Source organism: Oryctolagus cuniculus, chromosome 12 (genome assembly GCF_964237555.1).
Source record: "Oryctolagus cuniculus chromosome 12, mOryCun1.1, whole genome shotgun sequence".
Taxonomy (NCBI): Eukaryota; Metazoa; Chordata; class Mammalia; order Lagomorpha; family Leporidae; genus Oryctolagus; species Oryctolagus cuniculus.
The window spans coordinates 63,711,807-63,731,948 of NC_091443.1; the positions used below are offsets into that span (position 1 = coordinate 63,711,807).

At 49.1% G+C, this 20,142-nt stretch overlaps 1 protein-coding gene across 3 annotated transcripts in view; it reads right to left on the reverse strand.

Moving 5' to 3' along the window:
• Nucleotides 1-15,132: 15,132 nt before the first annotated feature.
• Nucleotides 15,133-20,142, reverse strand: part of CCDC32 (coiled-coil domain containing 32) — a 12,128-nt gene continuing 7,118 nt past the window's right edge. For all 3 annotated transcript variants that reach the window (XM_008269190.4, XM_008269191.3, XM_051822505.2), the window contains one exon: nt 15,133-15,817. In XM_008269190.4, coding sequence (XP_008267412.1) covers nt 15,661-15,817 — 157 coding nt within the window. In that variant the 3' untranslated portion in view covers nt 15,133-15,660. The remainder of the gene's footprint in view (nt 15,818-20,142) is intronic.

The window sequence follows — 20,142 nt, forward strand, 5'->3', positions numbered from 1 at the left end:
GATACCCCCGCAGCCTCCCAGCGCTCCCCTACAGCCCACTGTGGCATGCGGGACAGTTGTGCAAGCGCACAGCTTCCCTTCCCTCTGCATGAGGTCTCGCACAGTCCCTGCAGGGCGGCCTGCAAGAGGCAGGGCTGTACACTTCCAAGGTGTCCAACCAATGCGGATCGGGCGTTGGTTGCTGAGCTGTGGCGTCTATGGATCCGCAGTGGACCCACTCAGTGCCTCCCTCCTGTCTCATTGTTGGTCCCTCACTCCTATTCACCTCCTTAAATAATCTGCCTACCTCCAAGTCTTTGACTCATGGTGTATGTGTTCAGAAAACAGAGAAAAACACAAGACATGCCTCTATGTGGTGTCCACAGGGCTGGGCTCAGATAAGAGCTGTTGGAGGCCTCTGTCCCGACTGCTGGTTGGTAAGGGATCAGCTGTTTGTGTGAAAGCCTCTGTATCATCTAGGGAGGGGAAAGACTCACCAGTTCTCCCCAAATGTTGGGGGAGGCCAGGGCGGATTCACTGGGAGCAAAGCCCCGCAGGTCTCCGCTGGGCAACCTCAGACTTCACAAATGGAAAAGACCTTAGGATGACCTCATCCAACCTACTTTTTTTTCCCAGGATTTATTTATTTGAAAGTCAGAGTTACATAGAGGGAGGGAGGGGGGAGGGGGAGGGGGAGGGGGAAAGGGAGAAAGAGAGAGAGAAGTCTTCCATCCACTAGTTCTTTCCCCAGATGGCCACAACAACCAGAGCTGTGCTGATCCAAAGCCAGGAGCCAGGAGCTTCTTCTGAGTCTCCTACATGGGTGCAGGGGCCCAAGGACTTGAGCCATTCTCCAATGCTTTCCCAGGCCATGGCAGAGAGCTGGATCAGAAGAGGAGCAGCCAGGACTAGAACCGGTGTCCATATGGGATGCCGGCGCTTCAGGCGGTGGCTTTACCTGCTGTGCCACAGCACTGGCTCCAACTTCATCCAACTTTCTATGCAAATCAGGGATCCACTGTACAACTCCTCTAATACTTGCTTAATCACCTCCAGTGACAGAGAACTCACTGTCACACTAATCCTTGACACTGAGTAGTAACGGATCTCTCTGAAGCCTCCTCACACTGGTCTTGGTTTGTTCTTTGTACTTCAGTACCTCAGCTTCTTCCTGAGCTCCTCCAAATACCTTATTTGGAGGAAAAGACAGAGATCTTCCATCTGCTGGTTCATCCTTACATGGCTACAACAGCCAGGGCCGGACCAGGCAAAAGACAGGAGCCCAGAACTCAATTCAGGCTTCCCCCATGGGTGGCAAAGACCCAAATATTTGAGACATCACTTGCTGACTCCCAGGGTGTATCCTGACAGGAAACTGGAATTGAGAGCAGAGGCAGTACCCAAACCCAGGTGTTCTGATATAGAATGTACCTTAGCTGTGGCAGCGATTGCCCACTCCATCCTCCAGATAGATATAAATAAATATATTATATATAGATATATATCTATATATAAATATATAAAAATAAATCCTGTATATATATATATATATATATATATATATATTTGAAAGTTAGAGTTACAGAGAGACAAGGAGAGACAGAGAGAGAGGTCTTCGATCCACTGGTTCACTCCCCAGATGGCTGCAATAGCCGGGGCAGGGCCAGGCTGAAGCCAGGAGCCAGGAGCTTCTTCCAGGTCTTCTATGTGGATAGCAGAGGCCCAAGCACTTGGACCATCTGCTGCTTTCCCCAGGCCACTGGCAGGGAGCTGGATCAGAAGTGGAGCAGCCAGGAAACAAACCAGCGCTCATAGGGACGCTAGCATCACACACGGCGGCTTCACCCACTATACCACTTCAACCCCATCCTCCAAATATTTTAAAACTGTGTCTCTATGAAATCGCCTCTTTTTCAGGCAAAACAGTTCTTCCGCCTTGTCCTTTCTTTGAATGACTCAGTCTTCTGGGCCCCGGGTCGCTGGGCCTGTCCTCCGGGGAGCGTTGTGGTTTGCCGAAGTTCCCCGTGTGAGGTGACGCTCAGCTGATCCTTCAGGGTCGTGTGCTTGTGCAGCGTGCATTTTTATACCACCGTGGGCCCAAGTACATTTCTAGTATTGATTCCTAGAATCCTAACTTTTCTGGCAGCTACGTAACTGCTGACTCAATCAGGCTACAGAGACCCTGAGCATCTCTTGTTTTGGCTTCTTGGCATCACTTTCCCCTTTCTCCAGGTGACAGCAACCCTCCCCCACTTCCCATTCTCACCCAGCTCTGGGGGACTGCCAACCCCTGGGCATAGGTCTTTCCCCACTGGTCCAGTGATGGGCATGAGACTCAGGCCAGGTCAGAGGCCTTCTCTGGGGTTTATTTTGTGGCATTGAAAAGCACCACCTGTTCCCCAAGTTACTAAATGGGGATGATGCAGGTCCACAGCACTCTGCTGCACCAACACAGAGAGGGGTCAAAGGTGAAACCAAGGGGAGACTGAAGATCCTTCTGAGCTGAGACCAGCCCCGCTTCCGAACTTCCCAGTCAGTGTTCCTTAGGCTAGATTGAGTCTGGCTTCTGTCACTAGGACAAACTCATTAATTCATTATTCTTCTTTGTTCTCTGCTTGCAGAGTCAATTTGTTTTAATTCTAAATGAAGGACTTCACATTTCCCCATGTTAGATTTCATACTTTGTCCCATCACATCAGTATATATAAAAGTATTAGAATTCTGGTTCTGTTATCTGGTAATTTACCTTCTCCCTTACTTTTGGTAAGGAGGTCTTCTGTGCACCCATCCAAACCATTGACAAAAATATCGAGCTGGACCAAGTGAAAGAAATCAGCGGCGTGTCCATTTGTTAATAAATGCATGGATATTGGGGGAGGTTGGCCAGACAGCTCTGACTGCTGTGCTCATGTCCAGCCTGCACCCTCCAATCTATCTCCTGAGCCTCATGACGTGATGGGGGCCAGGCCAGAAACCACATTGCCCCTTGACAATTCTGTTGGGTTTACAGTGTATAATCTAACCCTTGAGGGACGGAAAATTTAAGAACCAAATGTGGTCCAAGAGAGTACCTGCTGTTGGTGCTCACAGACTCTCGGGCACCCACCTCTCTTCCCATGCGCGCGCGCACACACACACACTCCCTCTCACCCACCCTCGGTCTCCTCTTTTCTTTTCTTTTTTTTTTTTTACAGGCAGAGTGGACAGTGAGAGAGAGAGAGAGAGAAAGGTCTTCCTTTTGCCGTTGGTTCACCCTCCAATGGCCGCCACGGCCGGCGCACAACGCTGATCCAAAGGCAGGAGCCAGGTGCTTCTCCTGGTCTCCCATGGGGTGCAGGGCCCAAGCACTTGGGCCATCCTCCACTGCACTCCCTGGCCACAGCAGAGAGCTGGCCTGGAAGAGGGGCAACCGGGACAGAATCTGGCGCCCCGACCGGGACTAGAACCCGGTGTGCCGGCGCCACTAGGTGGAGGATTAGCCTATTGAGCCGCAGCGCCAGCTCGGCCTTCTCTTTTCCAACTTACCTGCTAAATAACCAATTTTTAAAAGATTTATTTATTTATTTTATAGGCCAGGTGACAGAGAGGGAGAGAGAGATCTTCCATCCATTGGTTCACTCTCCAAACGGCCGCAACAGCTAGGCTGGGTCAGCCTGAAGCCAGGAGCCAGAAACTGTGTCCAAATCTCTTATGGCTTGAAGGGTGCTAAGTACTTGGGCCATCTTCCAGTGCCTTCCCAGGTACATTAGCAGGGAGCTGCATGGGAAGTGGAGCAGCCAGGACTTGAACCAACACTCATATGGGATGCCAGCATCCCAAGCAGTGGCTTAACTTGCTGCCCCACAACATCAGCCCCCAGAAGCAATCTTTTTAAAGTTATTTATTTATCTGAAAGGCAGAGTGACAGAGAGAAGAGAGACCTTCCATCCTCTGGTTCATTCCCCGAATGTCCAGAAGAGCTGGGGCTGAGCCAAGCTGAAGCCGGGAGCCAGGAATTCCAGCTGGGTCTCCTGCATAGGTGGCAGGGACCCAAGGACTTGAGCTACCACCTGCTGTCTCCCAGGGTACACATTAGCAGGCAGCTGGATCAGAAGTGGAACGCCCTGGACTCAAGCACTCTGATATGGCATGGGCGGGGTTGGGGGTGAATTGTCCCTGTGTGCCACAACACCAGCCCAGTAACAGATCTTTATGTTAGGGGCCAGCGCTGTAGCACAATGGGTTAACACCCCAGCCTGCAGTGCCGGCATCCCATGTGGGCTCCAGTTCAAGTCCCAGCTGCTCCACCTCCAATCCAGCTCTCTGCTATGGCCTGGGAAAGCAGTGGAAGATGGCCCAATTCCTTGGGCCCTTGCACCTGTGTGAGAGACCTGGAAGAAGATCCTGGCTCCTGGCTTTGGATCAGCTCAGCTCTGGCCGTTGTGGTCATTTGGGGAGTGAACCAACAGATGAAAGACCTTTCTCTCTCTCTCTGGGTCTACCTCTCTCTATAACTCTGTCTTTCAAATAAATAAAATAAATCCTAAAAAAGAAAAAAAGATCTTCATGTTCAAGAAGGCCTATATCCCTCACTGGAAGCAAGTGATTTTTGTCTGATTCCACCCCATGCCAAAGCAAAAGTTTGTTGCCTTCTTCTAGCAGCTGACAGTTTTTGCTCATGAGAGAGAACTGTGGGAGCAGTTCAGGCCTTTAGCCTTCTGCCAGCAGCTGCCTTGACCAACTCCTGCATGCCTACACCACCAAGGGGGAAAGTTCTCTCCTGTCTGCTGCTATGGTTTGAACAGGATTTGGTTTCCAAACTCATGTTGGACACATTTTTTTTTTAAAGAAAGATTTATTGGGGCCAGCATTGTGGCATAGCAGGTAAAGCCATCGTCTGTGACACCGGTATCCCCTATGGGTGCCAGTTCGTGTCCCAGCTGCTCCACTTCCCATCCGGCTCCCTACTAATGGCCCAAGTGTGGGACCACTGCACCCAAGAGGGAGACCAGGATGAAACTCCTGGTTCTGGCCTGACATCATTGACCATTGCGGCCACCTGGGGGAGTGAACCAGTGGTTGGAAGGTCTCTGTCTATCCCTCTCTCTCTGTCACTTTGACTTTCAAAATAAATAAATGTATCTTGTAAACAATAAAAGATTTATTTTATTTATTTGAAAGGCAGAATGACAGAGACCCTACCAGAAAGAATGCCATTATCAGATGCCAAACCTAGGGCACCGATCTTGGACAGCAAACCTCCAAAACCTCTCTTTCCTTCAGAAGTTAGTTCCTGTGGTGACAGAAAGCTGACTAATGACCCTGTCTTGCTTCCACTTTTTGTCATGAACCCTGGGGAGGAGAAATGTGACTGCAAACTCCCCTGTGTCCAGAACAGTCTCCAGCTGTGAAACTAACCCACAAACAGCCTTTACATCTTTGTTGGTTTCTTCTTGTTCATATGGCAGCCGTGTTTTTGCCAAAGTTGAAACAGTTCATGTGTTCCTATCTCTCTGCAGAGGCAACTCTACTTGGTTGCTTTGCTGACCTCAGCTTTCTGCTGGGCTCAAGTGAAACTACGGTTTTGTAGACTGTGTGGGCTTTTTTTATTCATTGGGGGGGAGTGATATTTTCTTTCTTTTTTTTTTTTTAAAGGTTTACTTATTTATTTGAAAGGCAGAGTTAGAGAGAGGCAGAGGCAAAGAGAGAAAGAGATCTTCCATCCACTCTGCAGGTTCACTCCCCAGATGGCTGCAATGGCCGGAGCTGCGCCGATCCAGAGCCACGAGCTTCTTTCCGGTCCCCCATGCCAGTGCAGGGATCCAAGTTCTTGGGCCATCTTCCACTGCTTTCCCAAGCCATAGCAAAGAGCCAAATCAAAAGTGGAGCTACTGGGACTCGAACCAGCATCCATATGGGATGCCAGCACTGCAGGCGGCAGCTTTATCCACTGTGCCACAGCGCTGGCCCCAGGAGTGATATTTTCTTATAGAAGTCCTCAAGTCACTGTGATCTTTTTTGCAGACAATTGTAACCACCTCACAGCTGGCCCCCTGCATCCAGTTTTGCCCCTCTCCATACTGCAGCTGGCGTAAGTGTTAAAATTCTGTAATGAAGGTGGACACTTGATGCAGTGGTTAAGATACCACTTGGGACACCCCCATTCCCTACTGGAGTACCTGGGTTCCAGTGCTGGCTCCAACTCCAGCTCTCTGCTAATGTGCACCCTGACAGGAGCAGGTGATGGCTCAAGTATTTGGGGTCCTGCCACTCACAAGGGAGATCTGGATTGAGTTCCTGGTTCCCAGCCTTAGCCTAGCTCACCCCCAGCTTCTGTGGGCATTTGAAACGGGAATAAACCTGCAGATGGATAATCTCTGTCTCTTTGCCTTTCAGAAAAAAATAAAAACATAAATTCTGTAGCCATCAGAAACCAGGGGAAACTTGTAAAACAAAATACTTGAAATTAGCTAAACAAAGGCTGTAGCCTAGATCATGGTTGTTATCTATTGCTAGGAAACAAATCAACTCCAAACTTAAACCACATGTATCTTGCTCATGAATCTGTGGGGCTTTTTAGGGGCAGCTTCTCTGTTCCACTTGGTGTCTGTTGTTTTGGCTTGAAGGCTAGAGGTTAAATCATTTGAATGACTTCTATGAGGTACTTCAAAACATTTGTGGAAAATGGCATTAAACAATAAATGTATTTTGGTGCAAAAGAATCGTGAAATCCATGCACTTGAGTGATCTTCCAAAAGCTCATCGAAAACGCATAATATGGGGGCCGGTGCCATGGCTCACTTGGTTAATCCTCTGCCTGCGGAACCGGCATCCCATGTGGGTGCCAGTTTCTGGTCCTGGTTGCTCCTCTTCCAGTCCAGCTCTCTGCTGTGGCCTGGGAAGGCAGTGGAGGATGGCCCAGATGCTTGGGCCCTGCACCCCATGGGAGACCAGGAGAAGCACCTGGCTCCTGGCTTCAGATCAGTGTAGTTCCGGCCGTAGCATCCATTTGGGGAGTGAACCAGCGGAATGAAGATCTTTCTCAAAAAAAAAAAAAAAAAAAAAAAAAGCATAATATGAAAAACTATGCACGGATTTAAAATTTTTTGCACCAAAGCAAACTATGTTTTAATTCCGTTTTCCATGAACTTTCTGAAGTACCTTTGTATGTCTGATGCTGGCAGTGGAAAGATTCAAATAGCTGGGACTCCCTGGGTGTATCTATCCTGTGACCTCTCTAGTTGGGCAGCTTCAAGGGAGCCAGACTTCTCACATGTTGGCTCAGAGACAACCAAGGAGCATAAGAGAGAGTGAGAGAGCAAGCATGCGAGAGCAGGTGAAATGCTTTCACGATCTAGCCTCAGAGTCAAATTATTTGTGTATCTATTAGCAAGGCAGTTCCATATGTCTCCCTGGCTTCAGAGGGAGGGAATATTGACCCAACATCTCTATGGAGGAGTGTCCACTTCCCACTGTAACATGAGTGTGTGGGAAGTGATATATTAACACGGTCATCTTTGGAAAAATACAATCTGCCTTTTATGATTCTATTTGTTCCATAACTGAAAAAAAAATCACTTATAAGAAATCAGGGTAGAAAATAAAAAGCGTAAGGCCTTCAGTTGCGTACTTCCTGAGGATATCATAGTCAAGTGCGATAATTGTACACTCCCAGTCTGTTGAATCAGGTCAAGCCCACGGCAGTGTCACCATCTCTCCAGATGTTAAACTGATCTAGTCACTGCCCCTCTTAAAATGGCCCATTAGCTCCCTGCTCCCCCACAATACATTCTGAACTCCTTACAAGGCTTATAAAGCCCTCCACAAGTGGCCTCGTGTGTTAATGTCCAGCCCCACCCCTTGTCCCTCCCTCCTGTCTTTATGCTCAGCCCACGTGGAAATACTAGCCACCCTCCACACTTCACCCTTAGGCCTTTGCTCTTTTCCCCTCCTGAGACTCCTCATGGCCTCCACACACTTATCCCTCTGTTTCCTCTCACTCCCATCAGGTTTTTCTGGATTCAGCTTCCCTAACATCACCTCTCTCCTGTCCCCACCCCTACTGGCCTAGGGCATGCATATCCCTTTCCCAGGTGCTATGGCATGAATTAAGTAGGCCCTGTCTCCCCGCCCTCATCATTCTATGTTGGAAGGTGTGGTTTTATTTCACTTACCACCATGCACTGTACCTTGCACATGGTGTTGGTAATTGACTATTGGTTGGATGTATGAACTTGTGCCTTAAATAACCCACTCCTGGGCTTTAGTCCTCCCACAAACCTAAGATTACTAGAGCAGTGTCCTGTCTTAATTATTCTAACTGAAGTAGGACCAGTACAGATTACTATTCTTTGGAATTTTTAGGAAAATATTGACTATTTCATGTGGCTGGTGCTGTTCTCAGCCTGGCTGGGGTACAGTGTGTGTAAGTGTGTGTGCGTGTGTGTGTGCATGTGTGTGTGTGTGTGTGATGTGTCTCAAGGCCAAGTAGTGGCCCTGGGGTATCTTCATCCTGGGGGCAGATCTGCCTGACAGCTACCCACATTAGCAACAGCTAGTGGGGTGTTTGTTTACTTCGCTATGGTTGTGTCCAGAACTTATTTCTGGAGCAGTTACTGGATGCCATTCCAGTGCCGGTGCCATTCCTGCACTGAGCTTGCCAAGTGCTAGTAGACAGGAGCATGTACTAGGCAGGAGCAGTGGCAGTCGCTTCACTTATCTCCCTGGAGCCAGCCCAGCCTTCTTGGGTGTATCCGGACGCCACTGTCCACTCCTATTGGTGAGTGCCCTTCCCTGGCTCCAAGGCGTGGCACTGACTACGGATCTACTTGCTGTAACTGTTTCACCAAGGACACAGGGAGGAAGTTAGGGATGCTAAGTAAGGATCTCCCAACTCTAACCCATAAGTTCTACTGATCTGAGGAGGTCTCAACTAGAATTCCTCAGAGTTTCCATGGCAAGGGAAACAGCAGCATTTGGGGCAGGTACTATGGTTATGGTTAGTCCAATTAATGAAAGGGAACTGGTTTACCAAGAGGTCATGTGACTTATGTTCACACAGTAAGCCACAAGACAGATAAAGACAGCACTCAAGACTCTTGATTTCAAATTTGGTGTTGCTTCAATAACTTAAGAAAATCTTGGGGCTGGCATGTGGCATAGCAGATAAAGCCACTGCTTGTGACACCAGCATTGCATATGGGCACCAGGTGGAGTCCCGGCTGCTCCACTTCTAATCCAGCTCCCTGCTAATGTGCCTGGGAGCAGCAACAGAAGAGGACCCAAGTCCTTCGGCCGCTACACCCACATATGAGACCAGGAAGAAGCTCCTGCGCTTGGATTGGCCCAGCCTCGGCCACTTCGGCTACTTGGGGAGTGAACCAGCAAATGGAAGATCTCTCTGTCTCTTCCTCTCTCTATGTAACTCTGACTTTCAAATAAATAAATGAATAAATATTTAAAGAAGAAAAACCTTAAGATAATCTGTAAGTTCGCTTTGGGAGCTAACATCCAATTTGGTTTTGGTAACTGCAGTTTCACCCTTTGTAGAGTCACTGCTTAAGCTGTCATTTCTAACACAATTAAGAAACCAGTTACAGGGCCGGCACTATGGTGCAGCTGGTTAAAGCCCTGGCCTGAAGTGCCGGCATCCCATATGGGCGCCAGTTCTAGTCCTGGTTGCCCCTCTTCTGATCCAGCTCTCTGCTATGGCCTGGGAAAGCAGTAGAAGATGGCCCAAGTGCTTGGGCCCTGCACCCACGTGGGAGACCCAGAAGAAGCTCCTGGCTTTGGATTGGCATAGCTCCGACTGTTGTGGCCATCTGGGGAGTGAACCAGAGAATCTGGAAGACCTCTCTCTCTGTCTCTACCTCTCTCAGCAATTCTGTCTTTCAAAGAAATAAAATAAATCTTTTAAAAAACAGTTACAATTCACTGGGACCCTTCTGCAGAAACCTGTCTCTTGAAGAACTCACAGAAGGGCCAGCACTGTGGTACAAAGGGTTAACGCCCAAGCCTGCAGCGCCGGCATCCCATATGGGTACTGGTTCAAGTCCTGGCTGCTCCTCTTCCAATCCAGCTTCCTGATAATGTACCTGGGAAAGCAGTGGAAGATGGTCCAAATTCTTGGGCTTCTGCACCCATTTGGGAGACCAGGAGGAGGTTCCTGGCTTCGGATCAGCTCAGCTCTGTCAATTATTATTTCAAATAAATAGTAATTCTTTAAAAACTCACGCCGGTACCACAGCTCACTAGGCTAATCCTCCGCCTGCGGCGCTGGTACCCCAGGTTCTAGTTCCAGTCGGGGCGCCGGATTCTGTCCCGGTCGCTCCTCTTCCTATCCAGCTCTCTGCTGTGGCCTGGGAAGGCAGTGGAGGATGGCCCAAGTGCTTGGGCCCTGCACCCCATGGGAGACCAGGAAGAAGCACCTGGCTCCTGGCTTTGGATCAGCACGGTGTGCCGGCCACAGCAGCCGTTTGAGGGGTGAACCAATGGAAAAGGAAGACCTTTCTCTCTGTCTCTCTCTCTCACTGTCCACTCTGTCAAAAAAATAAAAAATAAAAAAAATTTTTAAAAAAAAACTCACAAAGCAGGGGATGGCAGTCAGGGTCCTTACTGCCATACTTTGTCCAGGTTTTCATGTAGGGTTAGAATCCTTTCAGTCCTAGAACTCCTTTCCTGTTCCTATAAGCCAACTCTCCACTTATTTTTTGGTAAAGATTTTTAAAAAAAAATTTATTTGAGGGACTGGTCTGTAGCATATCAGATTAAGCTTCCACCTGTGGCACCAGCATCCCATATGGTCACTGGTTCAAGTCCCAGCTGCTCCACTTCCGATCCAGCTCCCTGCTAATGTGCCTGGGAAAGCAGCAGGTGGCTCAAGTGCTTGAGCCCCTGATACCCAGGTGGGAGACCCAGATGAAGCTTCTGGCTTAGGATTGGCACAGCTCTGGCCATTGCAGCCATTTGGGGAGTGAACCAGTGGATATAAACATTCTCTCTCTCTCTCTCTCTCTCTCTCTCTCTGTCTCCCTGTGTAATGCTGCCCTTTTTTAAGATTTAATTATTTATTTGAAAGGCAGAGTTATAGAGAGGTAGAGGCAGAGAGAGAGAGAGAGGGAAAGAGGTTTTCCATCCGATGGTTCACTCCCCAGATGGCTGCATCAGTGGGAGCTGCGCAGATCTGAAGCCAGGGGCCAGGAGACTCTTCTGGGTCTCCCATGTGGGTGCAGGGGCTCAAGGACTTGGGCCATCTTCTACTGCTTTTCCAGGCCACAGCAGAGAGCTGGATCAGAAGTGGAACAGCCGGGACTCAAATCGATGTCAATATGGGATGCTGGTACTGCAGGCGGTGGCTTAACCCACTATGCCACAGTGCTGGCCCCACTGCCTTTCAAATAAATAAACAAGTCTTATAAAAAATATTTACTTGAAAGGTAGAATTATAGAAAGAAGTGGGAGGGGGAGATCTTCCATCTGCAGGTTTACTCCAAAAATGGCTGCAACAGCAGAAGCTGGGCCAGGCTGAAGCCAGGAGCCTGAATGCCAGCATTGCAGTTGCCAGCTTAACCTGTTATGCCATACACTGGCCCCAAGATTCATTTTTCTTTATTTGAAAGGGAGAGTGACAGAGAGAGAGAAAGAGAGAGAGAGAGAGATGCAGAGAGAAAAAATATATTTCAGAGTGAAGAAGAAAGAGGTGTGTGGGGGGTATCTCCCATCCACTGGTTCACTCCCCAAATGCCAGTAATGGCCAGGGCCAGAGCTAGGAATCAGGGAAGCAGTACAGGCTTCCCATGTAGTAGTAAAATAGCCTGGCATAGAAAGTGGCACTGGAGCCAGTGCTATGGCATAGTAGGTTAAGCTTCCACCTGTGGCACTGGCATCCCACTTGGGCTCTGGTTCTAGTCCTGGCTGCTCCACCAGCCAGTGGCAGCAATCCAATTACTTGAGTCATCATCACTTGCTCCTATCGTCTACATTGGCAGGAAGCTGGGGTCAGGAACCAGAACTGGAAACTGAACACAGGTATCCCAGGGTAGGACACAGGAGCCTTAACAGCTAAGCTAAACACCTGCTCCAGTCCTTTTTAAAAGAAAAAACCCTCTCCATCCAGCTGAAAGCCATCAGATGGCCCTGGAGGAAGCCTGAGGGCTGGGATCTGAATACAGAGTAGAGATGGCAGCTTCTTTTTTTTTTTTTTTTTTTTTTTTTTTTTTTGACAGGCAGAGTGGACAGTGAGAGAGAGAGAGACAGAGAGAAAGGTCTTCCTTTGCCATTGGTTCACCCTCCAATGGCCGCCGCAGCCAGGGCGCTGCGGCCGGTGCACCACGCTGATCCGATGGCAGGAGCCAGGAGCCAGGTGCTTTTCCTGGTCTCCCATGGGGTGCAAGGCCCAAGCACCTGGGCCATCCTCCACTGCACTCCCTGGCCACAGCAGAGAGCTGGCCTGGAAGAGGGGCAACCGGGACAGAATCCGGCGCTCCGACCGGGACTAGAACCCAGTGTGCCGGCGCCGCTAGGCGGAGGATTAGCCTAGTGAGCCGCGGCGCCGGCCGAGATGGCAGCTTCTAAGCTCAGTCCAGGGCCAGGTGATCATCAGTGTTCTGACTTCCTCAAAATGTCCAGAGGCCACCAATCCCACTTTCTTTTTTTTTTCCCCTAAAGATAGATTTATTTATTTATTTATTCATTCATTCATTTTTCATTCCAGAGACAGAGTTACAGAGAGAGGGAGAGATGGAGAGAGAGGTCCTCCCTCCACTGGTTCACTCCCCAAATGGCTGCAATCTGAAGCCAGCAGCCAGGAGCTTCCTCTGGGTCTTCCAAGTTGGGCACAGGGGCACTTGGGCCATCCTCTACTGCTTTCCAAGGCCACCAGCAGAGAGCTGAATCAGAAGTGCAGCAGCGAGGACTAGAACCAGAGCCCATGTGCCACAGGTGGAGGCTTAACCTACTATGCCATAGCACTGGCTCCAGTGCCACTTTCTACGTCAGGCTATTTTACTACTAACAAAACCCAGTAAAAATAAAAGATAAAAGCATTAGTGAAAAAAGAGGAAAGTACATCTGGAAGTTACAACAAAAATACTCACCATTAAGTAAATATATAGAATCATCTGGTTGGGCCCTAGCCTTTTGAGCAAAGATACCTGATTTAAAAAATACACAAATGTTCTCTGAAGGGCTTTTGTTCATTTTTGAGAGGTAAGGTGACAGATTGACAAAGAACTCTCATTTGCTGGTTCACTCCCCAAGTTCCCACAGTGGTTGGGATTGGACCAAACTGAGGCTGGGAACTGGGGATGCAATCCATGTCCCTCCTGTGGGAAGTAGGAACCCAGTTACTGAAGTCATCACCACCGAATTCCAGGTTTTACATTAGTGGAACTGGAGTCAGAGCCAGGTATCAAATCCAGGCACTTCAATGTGAGACATAGGAGTCTTTTTTAAAAAAGATTTATTTATTTATTTATTTGAAAGTCAGAGTTACACAGAGAGAGAAGGAGAGATCTTCCATCTGCTGGTTATCTCCCCAGTTGGCTGCAATGGCCAGAGCTGTGCTGATCTGAAGCCAGGAGCCAAGAGCTTCTTCTGGGTCTCCCACACAAGTGCAGGGGCCTAAGGACTTGGGCTATCTTCTGCTGCTTTCCCAGGCCAGAAAGAGAACTAGATCAGAAGTGGAGCAGCCAGGACTAGAACCTACACCCATATGGGGGTGCCAGCACTGCAGGTGATAGCCTTACCTGCTGTGCCACAGCACGGGCCCTGAGACATGGGAGTCTTAATTAGCCTTTTTACTTTTTAAGATTTATTTATTTGAGGGGCCAGTGCTGTGGTGTAGTGGGTAAAGCCACTGCCTGCAGTGCTGGCATCCCATATGGGTGTTGGTTCGAGTCCTGGCTGCTCCACTTCTGATCTAGTTCTCTGCTGTGGCCTGGGAAAGCAGTAGAAGATGGCCCAAATCCTTGGGCCTCTGCACCAGCTTGGGAGACCTGGAAGAAACTCCTGGCTCCTGGCTTCAGATCAGCTCAGCTCTGGCTGTTATGGTCATTTGGGGAGTGAACAGTGGATGCAAGACCTCTCTAGCTCTCTCTGCCTCTGCCTTTCTGTAATTCTGCCTTTCAAATAAATAAATAAATATTTTAAAAAATTATTTATTTGAAAAACAAAGAGAGAGAGAGAGAGCAATCTTCCATCTGCTGGTTCACTCTCTAGATGGCTACAACTGCAGGGAGCTGGATCAGAAGTGGAGCAGCCAGGACTTGAACTTGTGCTTCTATGGGATGTCACTACAAGCAATAGCTTAACTTGCTGCGCCACAATGCCAGCCCCTTACGCCAAGCCAAACCCCTGTTCCTCTCTGAAGATTTGTATAGCCACTTTACTCATAATTAGGGATTTGGTAATTACTACCCAGGATGAAGCTCCATGACCTGAGCCATGGCCTCAGAATTCTACCCTCAGACCCCAAGCTTTGGACTGTCAGAGGCACATGTTAAAACCAGGAGGCTGGGAGCAGGGTTATGGCCCAATAGTTCAGAGACTTGTGTCCCATATCAGAGTGCCTGGATGTGATACCCAACTCTACTCAACTAACACAGACCCTGGAAGGCAGCAGTCAATGGCTTAAGCCATTGGTTTCCCACCTGGGAGACCTGGATTGAGTTCCTGGCTCCCAGATTCAGCCCTGGCTGTTGCAGGCATGTGGGAAGTGAACACGCAGATGGGAGATTTTCTCTCTCTCTGCCTTTCAATTAAATATTTAAAAAACAAAAACAGGAGGTTGGCAAAGGTTTCCAGCTCCTCTCTGTGGGTACACATTTGTCTTTACCTCCCCGCTGTGTGGGAGCATCCCTCTGGGAGGAACTGGGTCCACAGAAGTACACACAAGCTCTTCTGATGAGAACAGGTTCGTATGGACAGCACACACTGCATAAAAACATGGGAACTAGGAGGGAGGCTCAAGCTCAGCCAGGAAAGCCGCCACAGGGAATGAGTGTGGAGTACTCAGGAGTGGCAAACACGAAACCGTATTTACAAGTCTAATATGGAACCTGGTACAGGAAGAAGCTCGGGGAGAAGCCATGCATAAAATAAACAATGTACACACACACACGTAAGTGCCCACATTTTCACCCATGTCCTCCAGAAGGAATGAATCAGACCAGCCTCTTTCTCTAGGGTCCTGGCATTTATTACAGATTTGTTAAAGAAGCCACATGTAGGGCTCAGATCACTGCCTTTGCCCCACTCACCCCTGACAATTTACAAGGGAATGCCTGGGGCGCAGGTGTGCATACCCAGAACAGGCAAGAGAAAACATGGAAACGTGGCTCACTACACGTTCTACACAAGGGAGCCTGTTTCTCCCAGTCCCTCCCTGGAGCCTTCCCAGAGCGCTAACCTGCAGCAACGGAGCTCAGGCAAGCTGGGCACAGAGGGAGGCAGCATTTTGATCCAGGACACTCTAAGTCAGTCACTTCATCCAAGACAGTCACACAGGCCAGCCCCAAGCAAGTCCTCGGGGGCTTGCAGCTGTTTGCTGTACGGAGCGGGAGCCTGGGCCTTTTCTCTCCCTGGATTTCTCTTTGCTGCTGCTTCTGAGCTCCACTGTTCCCTCTGGGCCTGAGACAGCTGCTCGGCAGGCGGCCGCGAGTGTGCGTGTGTGTGTGCGTGTGCGTGTGTGTGTTCGTGTGTGATTTATTGTTCTGCTGCCACTGGCTTGTTTCCGGCTTCTGGCTCATCCTCGGCTGCTGGCTTCTCAGCCTGTGATTCTGGAGGAATCAGACACTGGACCTCCTCTGTGCTGATGGCGACTTTATCTGGCTGGAGCCACCTCTTGAAATGTTCCAAGGTGCTACAAAAGAGCAGGAGAAAGGGTGGCTGTATCAGACCTTGCTTGTTAATTACTTAATGATGATCTCAGTTACTCAAACCCTGCGTACCCGCCCACCACCAATTTCTTCCTACAATTGTGTTCACTGCTGACATGGGGAGACGAGCGTGCTCCTCTGACAGCTGTGCGTCCTGGCAGCTCCACAGCATAATTTACCCCCTAGTGGGCACTTTGGCAAAAAGCAGCGCCAGGCCCCCTTGGAAGGCAGAGCCTCCGACGGCCAGATGAGAACAGCTGAAGAGCTGAGGCCTCCGTCCTATCTTTTTTCTCTTAAAATTGGAGAGAAGTGGCCAAAAGGAAGAAATACTCAAATTCCAAGTTATTAGGCAGAAACCTGAGCATTTTCAATCTCTTCGACCTGAGGCAGAAGCTCTGTTATACTCACAGCACTTCTCCGCTCTCAGTGTGCTGTTTGTTTTGGTTTGCTTGTAGGGCTTGTTTACTTGGCTCATCCTACAGCAAGTCCCCACGACAGAAACATCTGAGCGGCAAAGGCCCTCCGTAAAGGAATGGCCACTCTGCCAGGAGGCTGTCTTGCTGTCTGTGTAATTGCCAGGCTCATGGTCCCCTTCCCTAAGTACCCAGGATCCTGCCCCCTAAAGCTATTAGACATTCACCATAAAATACAATTGGCCAGAAATAGATGTGAAATTCGTTCCGAGCTCTTCAACAGCAGTCTTTACCCAAGAAAATCAGCCAGAAGAGCAGGTTCCAGTCATCGGCCAGGATAAGGAGAACTCTGTTTAGGTCAGTAGGATTTCTCAGCCCGTTACTCCCAGGCCAAAAGCACACCAGGAGGAATGTCCCAAGCTGGCCCTCACAAGCGTGAAGACCCACACAAGACCACGGCCTCAAACACAGACATTGAAGACAAATGCCCGGACTGTTTCCTGATGCTCATCCTAACATCCAGGGAACCTGCCCAGACCACAGAGGGCAGTGAGGCAGTGACTGACTGGTGGCCATGTGACATGACGTGGACATGTCATCTTCACCCCCCCTGTTTCCCACAGAATTTTCTTTTTTTTTTTTTTTTTTTGACAGGCAGAGTGGACAGTGAGAGAAAGGTCTTCCTTTGCCGTTGGTTCACCCTCCAATGGCCGCCGCAGCCGGCGCAACACACTGATCCGAAGGCAGGAGCCAGGTGCTTTTTCCTGGTCTCCCATGGGGTGCAGGGCCCAAGCACTTGGGCCATCCTCCACTGCACTCCCTGGCCACAGCAGAGAGCTGGCCTGGAAGAGGGGCAACCGGGACAGAATCTGGCACCCCGACCCGGACTAGAACCCGGTGTGCCGGCGCCGCAAGGCAGAGGATTAGCCTATTGAGCCGCGGTGCTGGCCAGAGAATTTTCAAATCATTTCTGTACAGAAGGGGAAATCTCATCATCTTAGGTAGGGACGAAGACCCAGAAACGTGCTATGTGATTTCACAGCAAGAGAATTCCTGCTTGTGAATCCTGCAGGAGACAGCTGTGTCTTTTCTTCTCAGAACTGTAGAGGAGGCAAATATTCAAGGGGAGACAGAACTGAAGTCAAAACCAAAGCCGTGGTGGGCCAGGAATCTGTGCATCTCCAAGTCTTCTGTGTTTGGGCAGTTGAGGGCTCAGTGAGGTTGAGCCTTGAAGAGACAGAGAAGAGCACAGTTTTTATCATTTTCTGAGCCTACAGAGGGCAGCTGGCCTGACCTTAGCCGCCACACTGACTTCTCTAGGTTCTGGGGCGTGCTGATTCAGGATTGGCGATGACGTAAGTGAAAGCACTTTGCAAATTAAAATGGAAAACGTTGACTATGAAGTTCTAGTCATATGCTATCTGTGCTTTCAGCAGCGGTATCTTCATCGACACAGTGGGACTCCCAAAGCCCATGTTAGGGGCTGGCACCACCTGTGATGCTGGCATCCCATACGGGCACCGGTTCGAGTCCTGATTGCTCCACTTCCTCTCCAGCTCCCTGCTAATGGCCTGGGAAAGCAGCAGAAGATGACTCAAGTGCTTGGGCCGCTGCAACCACATGAAAACCAGGAAGAAGTTCCTGACTCTTGGCTTTGGCTTGGCCCAGCCCTAGCCATTGTGACCATTTGGGGAATGAACCAGCAGATAGAAGATCTCTGTCTCTGACTCTGTAACTCTGCCTTTCAAATACATAAAATAAATCTGTAAAAATAAATAAATATTTTTAAAAACAATGTTAATGATGTGTTGCAAATTTAGGTTGTCTTAGTGTCTCCTAAGAGCATTTATTAAAATTCAGGTTTTGTTCTGCTACCTAATTTCTATTTTCAATTACTTATTTTTTTTTTTTTTAAGATTTGCTTCTTTATTTGAAAGGCAGAGTTACAGAAAGAGAGAGATCTTTCATCTGCTGGCTCGCTCTCCAAATGGCCTCAACAGCTGGAGTTGGGCCGATTCAAAGCCAAGAGCCAGGAATTCCATTTGGGTCTCCCACGTGGGAGCAGAGGCCCAAGCACTTGGGCCATCTTCTGCTGCTTTCCCAGGCACATTAGCAGGGAGGTAGATTGGAAGTGAAGCAGCCAGGACTCAAACGGGTGCCTGCATGGGATGCCAGCATTGTAAGCAGTGGCTTTACCCACTATACCACAGTGCAGGCCCCCTCAATAACTTCTTACCAAACTTTATAATTAAGAAGAATGATATAAATAATAGCTAGCCCTAATATTATGCTTACCATATGCCAAGCACTATCTAAACCCTTTACTTAGCAATTCTTTTTATCTTTTTATTTAGGATATGGGGTGGGGGGAGCTCCCACCTGTTGCTTCACTCCCCAGATGCATAGAGGCCAGAGCTGAGAGCTGGGAACTGGGAACTGTGAAATTAATCCATGTCTCCCATGTGGGTGACAGGAACCCAGTTCGTTGAATCATCACTCACTCCCTCTTAGAGTGTGCATTTGCAGGAAGCCGGGGTCAGAAGCCAGATGCAGGTACCAAACCCAGCTATTCCAATATAGGATTGGGAGTGGCTCAACCATTAGGCTAAATGCCTGCCCTGCAACCTATGTTTTGGTATTTTTTTTAAAGATTTATTTATTCATTCAAAAGTCAGAGTTACAGAGAGAGAGGGAAGACAGAGAGGATCTTCCACTCACTGGTTCACTCCCCAGATGGCCCCAACAGCCTGGGCTGGACCAGGCTGAAGCCAGGAGGCAGGAGCTTCTTCCAGGTCTCCTATGGTAACAGGTACCCAAATACTTCCTGTTACCTGGGTAACAGGAACCCTAACACTTCAGCCATCCTCCACTGCTTTTCCCCAGGCCATTAGTAGGGAGCTGGATGGGAAGTGGAGCAATGTGGATATGACCTGGCGCCCATATGGGATGCCGGCATTGCAGGCAGCGGCTTCCTCTACTATGCCACAATGCTAGTCCCCATTTAGCCCTCATAATAACCTTATGAGGTAAGAGCTATCACTCCACTTCACAGATCAGCACACTGAGCACATACATGTTACTTTCCTAAGAACATAAACCAGTAAGTGGCAGAGCCGTCTTCTGGGTGTCAGACACCATGCTCCTCATGGCGGCAGAAAGCCCTCTCCCACCCTTCTGCCACCAGACCACCCGCAGGTTCTGTTCATGTCCTGCCCCCTTCCCTTGCTGAACACGAGCCCTCACCTCTCAAAGGGTATTCTGTCACTCTCACTCATCTGGCTCTTCTCCCATGCTGCCTTGCATTGTGCAGTATGTTTATATTCAAGGGGTCTTCAAAAAGTTTATAGGAGGGGCTGGCGCTGTGGTGTAGCCAGGTAAAGCTGCCACCCTGCAGTGCCAGCATCCCATATGGGTGTCGGTTCGAGTCCCAGTTGCTCCTTCCCAATCCAGCTCTCTGCTATGGCCTGGGAAAGCAGTATTAGACAGCCAAGTCCTTGGGCCCCTGCACCCACGTGGGAGTCTGGAGGAGGCTCCTGGCTCCTGGCTTCAGATCAGCACAGCTCTGGCCATTGCGGCCAATTGGGGAGTGAACCAGAGGGTGGAAGTCTTCTCTCTCTCTCTGTCTCTCCTTCTTCCTCTGTAATCTGATTTTCAAATAAATAATCTTTAAAAAAAAAAGTTCACGGGAAATGTATATTAAAAATGGATTTTAAAATATTTTATACCAAGTAAACTTACCTTTAAAAAATGTATTTATCTGACACACAAAGAGAAAGAGAGAGAACTCCCATCTACTGGTTCTCTCCCCAAATAACTTCCACAGCCCTGACCAGGACTGAAGCCAGGAGTTGGAGCCCGGTTCAGGTCTCCCACATGGATGACAGGGATTTAACTAC